The sequence below is a fragment of the Echiichthys vipera genome (assembly GCF_963691815.1).
Source record: "Echiichthys vipera genome assembly, chromosome: 5".
In the NCBI taxonomy this organism is placed as follows: Eukaryota; Metazoa; Chordata; class Actinopteri; order Perciformes; family Trachinidae; genus Echiichthys; species Echiichthys vipera.
The window spans coordinates 21,989,086-22,002,233 of NC_139830.1; the positions used below are offsets into that span (position 1 = coordinate 21,989,086).

At 39.4% G+C, this 13,148-nt stretch overlaps 1 protein-coding gene across 1 annotated transcript; it reads left to right on the forward strand.

The window, feature by feature from the left end:
- Window positions 1-1,826: 1,826 nt before the first annotated feature.
- On the forward strand, window positions 1,827-12,609 carry apbb1 (amyloid beta (A4) precursor protein-binding, family B, member 1 (Fe65)). The gene is made up of 14 exons (XM_083914548.1): window positions 1,827-1,957; window positions 2,613-3,277; window positions 5,923-6,128; window positions 6,223-6,282; window positions 6,411-6,490; window positions 6,586-6,652; window positions 7,154-7,300; window positions 7,683-7,810; window positions 8,650-8,764; window positions 8,888-8,972; window positions 9,069-9,149; window positions 9,300-9,415; window positions 9,564-9,740; window positions 9,867-12,609. The coding sequence occupies exons 2-14, from the start codon at window positions 2,635-2,637 to the stop codon at window positions 10,020-10,022; spliced, it is 2,061 nt and encodes a 686-aa protein (XP_083770674.1). The 5' UTR covers window positions 1,827-1,957; window positions 2,613-2,634; the 3' UTR covers window positions 10,023-12,609.
- The last annotated feature ends 539 nt before the right edge of the window (window positions 12,610-13,148 follow it).

Consider the following 13,148-nt stretch of genomic DNA (forward strand, 5'->3'; position numbering starts at 1 on the left):
TGTTTTAGTTCAATCTTGGCTTAATATTTCATACATAAATGTTTTTTACCTCTTATTTTCTATCTATTTGTGAGTGTATGTAACTTAAATCAATCTAAAAGAAATAGCAGACAAACTTCTGACACCTTTGTCCTCTTTTTATTTTTTATTTTTTTAATTTAATTTTCTCTTAATGTCTTTAAAAATGTTATTTTTGTAAGAGATTATTTGTCCCACTTTCTGACAAGTTACCTGTTATAAAGGGTATCTAGATGGAAAACAATGATAAAATATAAAAGTAATTGATTTCATTATGCGTTATAGATAAATTATAAACCATTATTAATAACTTTTTGGCTGCCAAGTTTTGAAAAATATCTAGCTGGTGAGTCACAAATAGTTTCTTACTTTCAAAAAAGTTGTTATTCAATATAATTCTTATACATTTTGATGATACTGTTAAATAATCATCAGAGATTACTCACTTTTTAATAAACTAAACTTAGTAAGTCCTTTATGAAGGACAATAAACCTGAAGTACGCAGTTAGTTAGTGTAATGTGAGTCCTTAACTAGAGACCTTCTGGTGATGGGATCACAACAGGGGAGACAGCAAAACGGTCCAGGGGCGTAAAGCGGTGGGGCCCCTTCCATAATTCTTACCCCCCCCCCCCATACTTCTGCCGACATTGCTTCGACCACACCCATTTCAACAACACACCTGTAAAGTTTCATAGCAAAATAAACAAAACCACCTCGATGTTAGTTCCAGCTACAGTTGTTGTCTCCAGGTCAACATTTTGCCATGATGACACGCACGCACGCACACACACACACACAAACACACACAGACACACACAGACACACACACACACTCTGGTGGTGATGAAATGTGCTTATGAAAATTCATCAAGTCTGCAGTTTTCAATGCAAATGAGTAGTTAAAGGGATTCTCGTCCAGATACTGCTGTTTACAGAAGGTCAGAGGTCAAATTGAAGTTGTCTCTTGAATGGTTTCGAGAGCTGAGACCACCATGGCTACAGCAAAACAAGCGTCCTGCTGTTAAAGAATAAACAAGACCTAAAGGGTTTTGTCCACAGCCTGTCCACCCAAATGTTGTTTTTATTGTTGTATATTAGTTATCTGTAAACCATTAGTAATATTCTTAAAAATGATTAAAGCTGTATTACGTATACACTTTATAAAGGGTGAAAATTGATTACCTAAAATAGATGTCATTTGGTGCAGTTTCATGCAGTGATGGGAGACATACTCAGATCTTTTATTAAAAGTACAAAAGTACACTTTACTTAAAGTAGCAAAAATAAGTACTCATTATGCAGGCCCATTCAGATTAGCATATTACTGGATTATTATTATTAATGCATTAATAGCCTATTCACTTTAATGTTGCTCTGGTAAAGAGTTAAATGTTACTTTATTAAATTAAATTAATTATATTACTTTATATACTACTGGGTAGCTTAACCTACCAAATATAGTACCATATTATATTAGTTGACTTATATGTTGTATTAGTAATCTGTGAAGTATTAAGTAAGAGTAATTTAAAATGCCAAATAGTGAAGTAAAACATAGGCTACAAACAGCTTGCATTTGTGGACATGTGTAAACATTTTAGGTATTGCTGTTGCACAGAAAATATCTATTATGCTATATAGATGATTATATATACGGCGTCGGCTCACTATGTCCAAAAACGGTCAGAAGAAGTAGTTTTAATTCGAGTAGCTAGTATTGTTTAATTCATCTAGTTTTTTTATCCTGAGCCTGAAAGGCAGCAGTGAGCGCTGGCCGTGACGCTGATCCGTGACGCAGGTTCGCCCTCCATCACTAGTCGCCCCCACTGACAGAAAACACCACCTAGAAATGAAGCCAGCGCTCACGATTTATGGAAACATGTAGTTAGCCCGCACAATTGAGCAGATTTCGACAACAGGGGGGTTTGGTGGAGCTGGTAAGTTGAGATTATTAACATACGCTTGGCAAACCAGTGTGACCGCGCTTAAAGGTTTTCTGATTCGCTTTGATTCTCCTGTTTGGATACGTTAGCTAGTTAGCTGATGAGCTAACGCTAGCCTAGCCAAGATGACGACGGTGATGATGGCGGTTGGATCCCGTTATTTCCAGCTGCGGCGATGGCATCCGACTAATATCGGTCTAGTCTTTTGTTATAAGCTTTAGTTCACAGTTAGCTAGCTGCATGTAAGGTGATGTGTTGAGCCCCTGACTGGCCTCACATTGAGCTCAATACCAAGAGAGGAAAGGTCGTGTTGGCAAATGAAAGGTGAAGCTGCTGAAGTACGTTTCATATTCGTCGGGAACAGCCAACAGTGAAAGTGACCGCAGTAAGGCCAACCCGGAATACACAAACAGGGAACATACTTCAGTTGCTAGCAAGTTATTTTACAGCCCATGTTACAAACGTAAGCATATTTGTGCCATAGGGACATAGTTAACGCATTTGTATGTATTTAGATATATATATATATATATACATCGTAGCCATCATTCACAGTGACGTTACATTTCCTCTAACTCTGGTGAGAAACTCGGTGTGAATCTCATTTTTCACGGTAATGCTAATCCATCTCAACCTCTTCCTCCATCAGCGCTGTTACATGGAAAGTTAACATGGGTGGCCATGACGATGAAGACATGCCATATGTTAACAAACAAAAACAAGATGACGAGTTAAAAAACAAACTGAATGACAGCAGCAGCCACTGGTGTGACCAGGAGTCCACCGGCAACAATGCTAAGTGGCTCAAAGAAGGCCAGAACCAGCTGCGCAAGGTAGCTGAGAACCACCAGGACCAGGACCACAACTGCAATATCAGCCAGAACGGGAACAAGGATGACTTCCCTCATCAGAACACCACTCAGGAAGAACAACAGGGGAACGAGGAGCAGATCAAGTCTCCCAAAATAGCAATGACCCCTGGACTCAGTCAGGAGGAGTCCAAGAACATACTCAATGAACCGCTACTCATCGACACTCTGGAGTCTACAGAAGAGAAAGATAAAGAGAGGGAAGAAGATGATACAGAGAAGGAAAAGACATCAGAGGAAGAGGAAGAGACATCAGGTGATACCAGAGAAGAGCTTGTGAAGGAAGAACAGAGTAATGTGGAGTCTCAGAAAGATGGTGGTGTTGTGGGGAGAAACGCTCGCCTCCTGTTCTCCAACATGAATGGGACACCAAATGATGAAGAGTCCAGCTGGTCTACGCTGTCTCAGGACAACCCAGCAGACAGCTCTCCAAATGGCAATAGAGGTAAATAGAAGTATATTGCCTTGATGTTTAGGCCACAAATGTATGACAGGCCTAAAAGAGCGTTTGGATGTCACAGCTTGCATATATAACAAGATGCATGAACACAACATCCCATTACAGATGGTGGAAAAAATATACAAAATTGTACACTGAGCATCGAGTAGATAAATTGCAGATTGGATAAAAGAGCAACACGTCACTTTCAGTCAACATTTCTGCATCTATAAGCAGTAAATAAATATTTAAATAGTGTATAATACACTGTAATTTAGTTGGAAGCAGATATAAGTGATTATTATTAATAAACATAACAACTATAGCTCCTCCTGTGGTGAAGCATAAGTGGAGGTTGGTGTTAACGGGTAATGAATGACAATATAGTGAAACGTACCTACCATATGTCCCTTTTTAGTAAGTTTCACTTTTTTCTTTGCAAATCTCATCTTCATCTATTTATGTTTTACTGTACTTGTGAAATGGTCGTGCGCGTAAATTGCACCCTTTTCCTCCATAATAAGATTTTCAATTTGTTTTGTGTGCAAAGGTATATAATATCCATTTTTGTTTTCTAATCATGTACTGATCAAAGAAAGAACACAGGGTCCTCCTGTTTCAGTCCAGTAATCTTCAAACAAAGCTAAATCTACAATGTCTTCCAACTAATATAAATCGTTTATTTGTCCTCTAAGAGGAAATTAGCTTTCACAGTAGGTGAATACATAGCACAAACACTTATATTTCATCATTAAATGAGTCAGTGTGTTGGAGTGGGATTAAACGCTAAAATATGTGCATTGGAAACCATTCCCACGCTCTGTTTTTGTGCAGAGTTGTTTTGGTGAGGCAGGTTGAACATTTTTGTTGGCGATGTCAGCGCTTTCTCATTGTATCAGTATTCACTAATATTATACATCGTAATGAGTAGTTGAACAGATCTTTTGAGGGGCAGGGGATTGGACCTCTCCCCTGTAGAGGATCTGACAACAGATGCTTTTTTCTGAATCATAATATGCAAACACACATAACTATATGTCTGTAGGCATAGCAAAGATATGTCTTTTTTTTAAACTTCAATGTTTGAAGTTAATTTTTAGGAAATATGAAACATTTACTAAAACTTAACAACTTGACAGCAAATTTATTCTGTGACCATCACCGGCTACAGCTGTCTGCTCTGAGTTCATCCTCCGTCTCTCTTCACCAGCATATACTGTACATACGCCTCCATAGCGTACTGAGCTATTCCTGAAATGATTTACGTAATAACTTGCTCCGCACCGCTGCCAGCCTGTGTCACTAACAGTGCGTAGGACAGGAAATCAGTGGAGGAAGATACACAACTTCTTTCACTTCCAAAAGACAATACTGAGTTAGAATCTCTGATAAAACAGGCTGGAATGACCTGCTGCGCTCGCCGCCATGTTTGCACCGATGTCAACAAACAAAGTCAAACGTAGATAGTGCGATGCTACCGTAATTTCCGGACTATAAGGTGCACCTGACTTTAAGCCGCACCAGCTAAATTTAGGGTAAAATACAGATTGCTCCATATATAAGCCGCACCCGACTAAAAGCCGCAGGCGTTTTGATGTGTAATTACCGTAGTATATAGGGGTTCCTGCTACCACGGAGGGGGATGTCGGGACAGAGATGACTGTTTGGGAAAGCAAAGCGTCCCATTTATTAACAATAAATCTTTCAATCATTCAATCAAACTTTCACATCTTTGACATGGCGAACAGCATTCGTGCAGAGTACAAATAATACAACGGTGCAAAGTAATACAAAGTGCTCGCCTGTAACACGGCAGTAAAAGTGCATTCCCGCGGTCGTTTACCGCCATTCATTGATGTCAAGGGTACGTGCAACAGCTCTATTTCCTTCTTTGACAGCCAGATCGATTGCCTTTAACTTAAAAGCAGCATCATATGCACTTCTCCGTTTGTTTTCCATATTGAGGGTGTTTGCATGAACACTTCCTTCGCGCAAACTGTCGCTGACGCTCTCCTACTCTTTGTTTTGCTCTCGTTACCTGGCGCCAGATGTCTGCCTCGGTCTCGCGCATCCTCGGTAGTGCACGCCCCTGGTTACCGTAAGCCGTAGAAAAGCCGCACCGTTGTAACGAGGGAAAAAAGTAGCGGCTTATAGTGCGGAAATTACGGTAATCATTTTTAATCTCAACCTATTTGAATCGTCACAAATTTAATCGATTTAACTATCCGAGATGCATCGTTACATCCCTAGCTCAGATTTCAGCACCAAGTTAGAGTGAAACTGTGTGCGAACACACTGCAGACCGTTAGCACACAAGCTGCAGTGAGTAGTGCGTCTCTCTGTGTGTGTGTGTACGAGAATGACAGGGAGATGAATAAACGGAACAATATTTCAAAAGTGAGTTTAAAAAAAAAAAAAAAAACACGGAATCAATTTGTGGTGCTCAGTGTTGATTGTGTGGCGCAGTGCCACACATTGGTCTGTGTATTGGAAACACTGATACATACACCATTAGAGTTAACTATTTGTATGCCAGTGCCATCTATGTACATTATTTACAGATTCTTCGTTTAATCCTTTTTATGTTTTTTCAACAAGATGTTAAACAGTTTCCCTTTCTTGTGCTTTCTCCTTCGTTCCCTGCCTTTCAGAGTCCTTTTGGGATTCCAGTGCCTTTGAGACGGACACAGACCTGCCTTCGGGATGGATGAGGGTGCGAGATACATCAGGGACATACTACTGGCACATCCCTACAGGCACCACCCAGTGGGAGCCTCCTTCACCCCAGGGTAAAGTTGGCGACTCAATGATGTCCTCGACTATGTCCCTGGAGACCACACCCTGTGAGGAGACTGAGGTGAGGTCTAACACACATTTTGCTTGGATTAGAGGAAAATGGCAGGTGAGTCTGTAGATCTGTAGATGCTAATATCTTCTGTTACATTTGCCAGGAATCCTGGGCTCACCTTTCCAGCACTGATGAAGGAGTCGGTGAAGGGGAGCTGTGGAGTGTAAGTTGTGGCAAGAATGTAATTTAGTGTACATATTTTCACATTTTGGCAACATTTAATAGCTTTGGATGATCTGTCAACTTTAAATGTCCTTTGTTAACTGTTTTTCTTCTCATTTCTTGCTTCAGGAGGAGGGAGAGGTTGCATCTGATCAAAGTCTGAAGGAGTTTGAAGGGGCGACTCTACGCTATGCATCCATCAACCTGAAGTATTTGCTGTTAAAGCTTTTAGATCAGTTAATATTTTCCACCTGTTTTAGTTTTCCTGTTGCTTATCATCCTTTCATTCTCTCTCTGATTGTAGTTACAATTGCTCCCAGTCTGAGGAAGAAGAGAAGCTCGCTCCACTCTGCACAGATTTAGAAACTAAGGTAAAAGAGTGTGTTTGATCTCTCCGATATGTTGAGAGTTAATTAGGGTCTTGAAACCAGATTTAGTATGAAGAATTCGAAAGCAGATACTTTAGAAGAATTCTGACATTGCTCTCGAAACAAAGGTCTGGCCTCAGAACTGGGCCCTGCACTGACATTTAGGATCGCTGAGAAGCAGAGTGACATTTTTCCACAGGGATGAATTAAGTGTAACTTATTAATTCTTTAAAATCAGGAAATCAAAACAGCATATATGCTCTTTGAGCAGGTTGAGTGGTAATAGTAATTTTTTTTTCTTGTTTGTTTATAGCCAAGCAAAGATTGTATCAGTTATGGAGTAACCAACACAGCTAAATGAGTTGTCAAATAGTGTAAATAAGCAGCATCAGCACACAGGATCCAACACCCCACCATTTTCCAACCATTTCCTATCTTAATTGTTCTTCATCTTCCCTGTGCTCTCCTGTTTTGTGCTAATGTGCTGCATATTTGTGTTACTAGTGTTTCGCAGTGCGTTCCCTGGGCTGGGTCGAGATGTCTGAGGAGGACATGGTACCTGGCAAGAGCAGTGTTGCTGTCAACAACTGCATCAGGCAGCTCTCCTATCACAAACACAACCTTCATGACACTGCCGGTATCTGGGGGGAGGTGAGAGGATTCTACTGAGTCGTACAGACAATGACAATTCCTGTGTACATACATTTGAAAATGCTGTTTTTTGTCAAACGTTTTAAGCTCACACATACAATTTTGGAATTGTACGCTGTCTACACAAGAACAAAACAACACGCAAAGCTCTTTGACGTTGTATTTGGTGGTTATTGCTAACCAAAGTGATTGATCTTGTTTGTTTCATTATTCACATGGCAGAATAGCTCAAATAGCAAAAGTTGAAATGTATACTAATGCACACATAAATAGACAATAGTATAGTAGTCGACAAATTACTTAGATGAACTGTTTTAAGCCCGAGTGGTCACATTAAGATTGCTGTGTCTGTGTGTGCGTGTGTGTGTGTGTGTGATGGCAGGGTAAGGACATGCTGATGATCCTGGAGAATGACACTATGAACTTGATTGACCCACTGGGTCAGACTCTGCTTCATGCTCAGCCCATTGGCAGCATCCGTGTTTGGGGTGTTGGCAGAGACAACGGCAGGTCAGTATCCACAGTACAAGATGAAAATGAAAATCGCAGAGCTACGCATGATTTATCTAACTTCTCAAATTTGCAAGAACCCATGCTTCAAAAAGGCTTTGTTTGATCATTGGCTAGTTCTATCTAATATATGCTTATGTAGATTTTTAAAAGATCTATATTCTATGATCCTAAACTATATTTTTTGATTTAATATGGAAGACAACATTGTATTTGCATTCTAATTCACACATGTAAATTTTAATGAAGGTGCTAAAACATCTCTAATTTTGTTTGTAATTAACTGAACTGTGAGGATTTTTCTCATAGGTGCATTATGGTAAAGTTAAAGTTCAGCATTTTTGTCAAATATCTTTCCCGACTTGTGTTAGGACAACAGGCTTTTGTCACTCTTTTAAATGCTCTGACATGCTGTTGTTGCATTTAATGGTTGAATCCTGTTTAAAATAATGTGCCTCCTGTAGTCATGACTCATTCATGACTCAGAGGCTTGGCATTCCTAAAGAAATTGTTCATTTTTTTATTGTATGCTGCTGCCCTCTGGTGGATTATTTAAGGCATTGTGCACAAAGATAACCATGTCTGTTTCTGCCTGCTTCCTGTCTCATTGTGTTCTAACAATGGTGTTTTTTTCTTTCATGCTGCATTTTCCACCGCGAATAGGGAAAGGTATACATTGACGCTTGCTATCTTTTAAAGCTTTATAAAAATATAATTTTGTGCTGTTGTGTGTGCTTTGTGTGCTCATAAGCATATATTTGTTCAGAGTGGCTCACATATATGCTGTATAAATGATTCAATATGTAAATGTGGCCTTTTCCATTTGATTTCACCTGCAGGGATTTTGCTTATGTGGCTCGAGACAACCTGACTCAAGTTCTGAAGTGTCATGTTTTCCGCTGTGACTCGCCTGCAAAGAACATAGCCACCAGCCTACACGAGATGTGTTCAAAGGTCAGCCACAATTGGATTTAATTTAGTTTCATTATGAATTCAATGCAGTGTTTTTGCTTCATAATCAACCATGATTTTCTTATTGGAATTGACACATTTTCCCTCCCTTTAATTTGACTTTAGATAATGATGGAGAGAAAGGCGACCAAGCCGGGGGTGAGCAGGCTCAGCTCTGACCCAAACAACCCTGTGGTCATCCCTATTGAAGGTAAAGCAAAGTACCTTCAGGGCCTTCACATTTTTAATACCCTTGCAGTTCAAAGTGTGGAAACAGATCACATAATTCTTACTCTATTCCCTACAGAGTTTCCTGCTCCGAAAAATGAACTCTTCCAGCGCTTCCATGTTTATTATCTTGGTTGTGAGGCTGTGGCTAAGCCAGTTGGTAAGAGAACACTTTTAAATATATTATGGTTTATGTAAATACATCAGCTGGTGGCGCCTTGAAATCATAACTATATGTTTTGTGTCCTGATCACCATTATGATTGTGGTATGGTAAGTGTACTGTAAAATGTGCTTAATCTATTTCTCAGGTATGGATATAATCAATGACACACTGGAGGCAGCAGTTAAAAGCAAAGATCGAAATGACTGGACTCCCGTCTCAGTGAATATTGCACCAGCCACCCTCACAATACTTTCAAAACAGGTAAGAGACCAAATGTTTCACCTGCAGAGTAATTGGTAATGGAAATAATCGTTAGTTGAAGCCTTATCGAGGAATAACATGGAATATTGGAAACGGAACACATATAACACATAAAGCATGTAAAGAACATTTATAATTCTAACCCCAGAGTGAGCAGGTGCTGTCAGAGTGCAGGGTGCGCTTCCTGTCTTTCATGGGTGTGGGAAAGGATGTCCACGCCTTCGCTTTCATCATGGCGGAGGGTCCTCAAGATTACACCTGCCACATGTTTTGGTGCGAACCAAACGCAGCTAGCCTGAGCGAGGCTGTACAGGCTGCCTGCATGGTAAGTCATAAACAAATACATGAGATAAAAACCGTATATGCGCATCCCAGTGTTTGAGTTGAGTCTAGTGTCTGTATTTCACCATTTATGCCATGTTTGTTTTCTTTCTTTCTTTTTTTTTAATAGCTTCGTTACCAGAAATGTTTGGATGCACGTCCACCCAGCCTTGCCTCCTGCTTGCCCACTCCTCCTGCTGACTCTGTGGCTCGACGGGTCAAGAAGGGGGTGCAGAGTCTGCTGGGCAGCTTTAAGAGCTACAGGTCAGGCTCTCAATCCCCTTGAGTTGAAGATGATCCACAGTCCATTAAACACAAGGTCCATCACCGCAGCTCCTTCTCAATGTCACTTCTCTCTCCCATAACCTTCTGCCACAGTGTCGCCTTACAACGTTCCACTTGTCTAGTCACTAGTCTGGTGTGTGGAGTAGTTTGTGGGGGAAATATGTGTGTAAAAAGATTGCATTTATTTGATATTTTTTGGCTGTTACTTTATACAACCATTTCAAACTCCCATCTCAGATGAACAGATAAAACCCTGGCATCTATTTTCTTCTTTGCTGGGATTCTTTCTGTGTGTCTTTAACTATTTTTGTGTTTTAACAAACAATGCTATGAATGTTGGATATGGATGTAATATATATTTACATGCAGATGCTAGAATATGCTTGAAAAAGAGGTTGCTAGATTCTCTGACAGATATGGTCTATTTCCCTTTTCCTTCTAGTTGCAATGTCATCTATAACTCTCCTCCTTTTGTACTTTTAACCAAGATACTGTAACACAGTCATCAGTTAGTGTCAAGTATACTAATACTGTCTTTCTAAAACGTCATCGCACCTCTCTCTCCTCCACCTTAGGTTGTAATAGTAGCGCTGTAGGCGTAGTAGTGTGCCACGTAGGTGTATATCCACGACCCTCCCAAACAATGCATTTTAGTCTTCCAAAGAACCATACGGTCATCTGTCACATAGTGAGCAACCACTGATTTGAGTGTAGTGTGTTTCTCATACATTCTGCATGGACATTTGCAAGTTCAGTGCTAGTGTGCAATAATCAGATCTTCCTGTATGGTGTGGTGATACGATGGCTGCTTGTGATTTATTTGTTCACTTTAATGAGAGAGTCTGACTAGATTGGGTGTGAGGCTAATGGAACAACAGAGCCATGTTGAAAATTATTATCTAGTAATAGAAATAATAGTAATAAAAAATTAAAACTCTGGGTTTTCACACAGCCATTTACCATCAAAATCACTGAACGGTACTGTAGAAACTCACCACAAGCTGCATGTTCTGATAGCTTAGAGTTCCTGCTGCTTGCAGCAGTTTAGTGCTTAAGACACATCGATGTATCCTGTAAATTCTTTGTGTTTCTGTATGGTAAGAGGAGACTGGAGTTGATGTGTTGTTTTGTGTTTCATAGGCATGTCACTCTAGTTAGTGTCAGTGTTTATCATAAGCTAGCAGTAGAAAGTTAGACCTCCTGTCAGTTCCTTCAGACTGAAAAGATGAGAGCAGGTTAATGTTTGTATTTACAGTTTGTGAATATGGGAAATCAAGAGATGATTTCTCCAGTGGATTACATTTTTATTTTTCCTTGGCCACATTTTGATATGTGTGGACCCCAGCCACTCCAGTTAATGTATTTGTTTCCACACATTGCAATTTACACAATTAAGATGATATTCACATTAGTCCGTTGGATTTACTTTTTTGTAAAGAAAACACTAATTAGGCAAGTTGTATTTTATGTGTCAGTGATCAATACTGTATGTAGCACATTAGTAATAGATGTTAAAGACGCAGTTTGTAAGATTCTTTGGTAATTTTGACCTCTGCAGGGCTTTGGTTTGGCCATTTTTGGACATTGATAGCTTCTTGCTAGATATCCTCCTCTACATTTGACTCCACGACATAGCGATTTAAAAAAAAAAATTGTCTATAAATAAGACAAACCCTCCTCACTCAGTTACATTACAAACAACAAATGTTGTGAAAATGAATGTATAGACATGAATAGCTAATACAACATTGTATTTCAAAGAAAAAAATAATTCCTCTATGAAAGTGAATTCTTAATGGATAACATTGTGCCCACTATACAGTATAATGCTGATTTTAGAAAGATGTTTGAGTCTTAACCGGTGCATAATGGTCTTAAATAAAGCCATTTTTAAATAATTTTGATTTAATCATTTACCTGCCGTCAGCATTGAATTGTTACTAACTTTTAAACTTTGTAGGTGTTTTTTTTTTTTTTTTCAAATTACTCATATTTGATATTATTTTTATATTTAAAAAAAAGCTGAAATCAGAAGTGTCCACAAGTGCCAAAATAAGTTTGGTTCTTGAATACAATATAGCCAGGAAAGATATGTGTTTGAAACATGGGTTGGAAATAAATCCCATTTAAGTATAGAGAAGTGTGACACTGTTTGAAAACCAGATTTCCAGCTGTCACGGGAGTCCTGGTCCGACCATGTCAGACCTTTTTGTAAAACCTTGTCACCGAAATTGGAAAGCAAAGCAGTGCTTGACTGCTGTGATGACTGGCCTTTCTATTCAGATTCCTATAGATGTTTTTAACATTTTAGAAGTTATACATACTAACACTAAAACTCTTACCAACTGCTTCTTTATATGTGTAAGATATAACACTAAAATTAGGCTGCTTTGACTCATATTACTGCCATGTCACTCAGAATTATTTTGCTTCTTCAAAGTTTGATTTGTCCAGTCAGTGGCAACATTAAAGACAGATGAATTAAAGAACATTAGCAGATTGATTAATTTATTTCTGTTCATGTAAATTAGGTGTAAAAAATGTATGTATATAAAAGTCACTGCACAATAAATGTGAACATATCATAACTTGATTTTGTGGTCTTTTATGGTCTTTCGGATCCTATAGCCTGAAGATGTCTCCTTTGGTTTCTGGTTGTGAAAACACATTTTTTTCATTTTCTATTAATGGCTTTACCTGTCAGTCTCAGCTTTTTCCCATTAAAATGTAAAAGAAGCCACACACAACCTGTCTGGCTCTTTTGCATATGCATTAGAGATGCTGACACTGGTTTTACCATATGTATTGACAGACCAGCTACACAGAGCATGAACGAAAAATGAAAAAAAACGAACCCCCCCGTCGTCACCTGTTCAGTCCAAATCAGTACTTCTGTCCCCCACCTGGTGAGTTCAAAAGGATGGGTAGGGCTGGTCATTGTTTCCCTAAGAGATGGCTTTTGGAGATGAAAGGTGCACATCAAGTGGAATCTGCAGCGGCCGCAGACTGGCAATAATTGGCTCCACCATCTCCGCACAAATATCAGGACTGCCCTGCCAGCAGGATCCTGGAGCAGTGGGACAGATCAAGGCTCTGGCTATAATCGCTTCCTTTTGAAGAGGCAGAC

Excerpts from the sequence above, each read along its gene's own strand:
- apbb1 (XM_083914548.1), top strand. The coding sequence starts at position 2,635 with ATGGGTGGCCATGACGATGAAGACATGCCATATGTTAACAAACAAAAA. Across the intron at positions 6,129-6,222 it reads CACCCTGTGAGGAGACTGAG|GAATCCTGGGCTCACCTTTC; the intron begins GTGAGGTCTAAC and ends TACATTTGCCAG. Across the intron at positions 8,765-8,887 it reads TACACGAGATGTGTTCAAAG|ATAATGATGGAGAGAAAGGC; the intron begins GTCAGCCACAAT and ends ATTTGACTTTAG.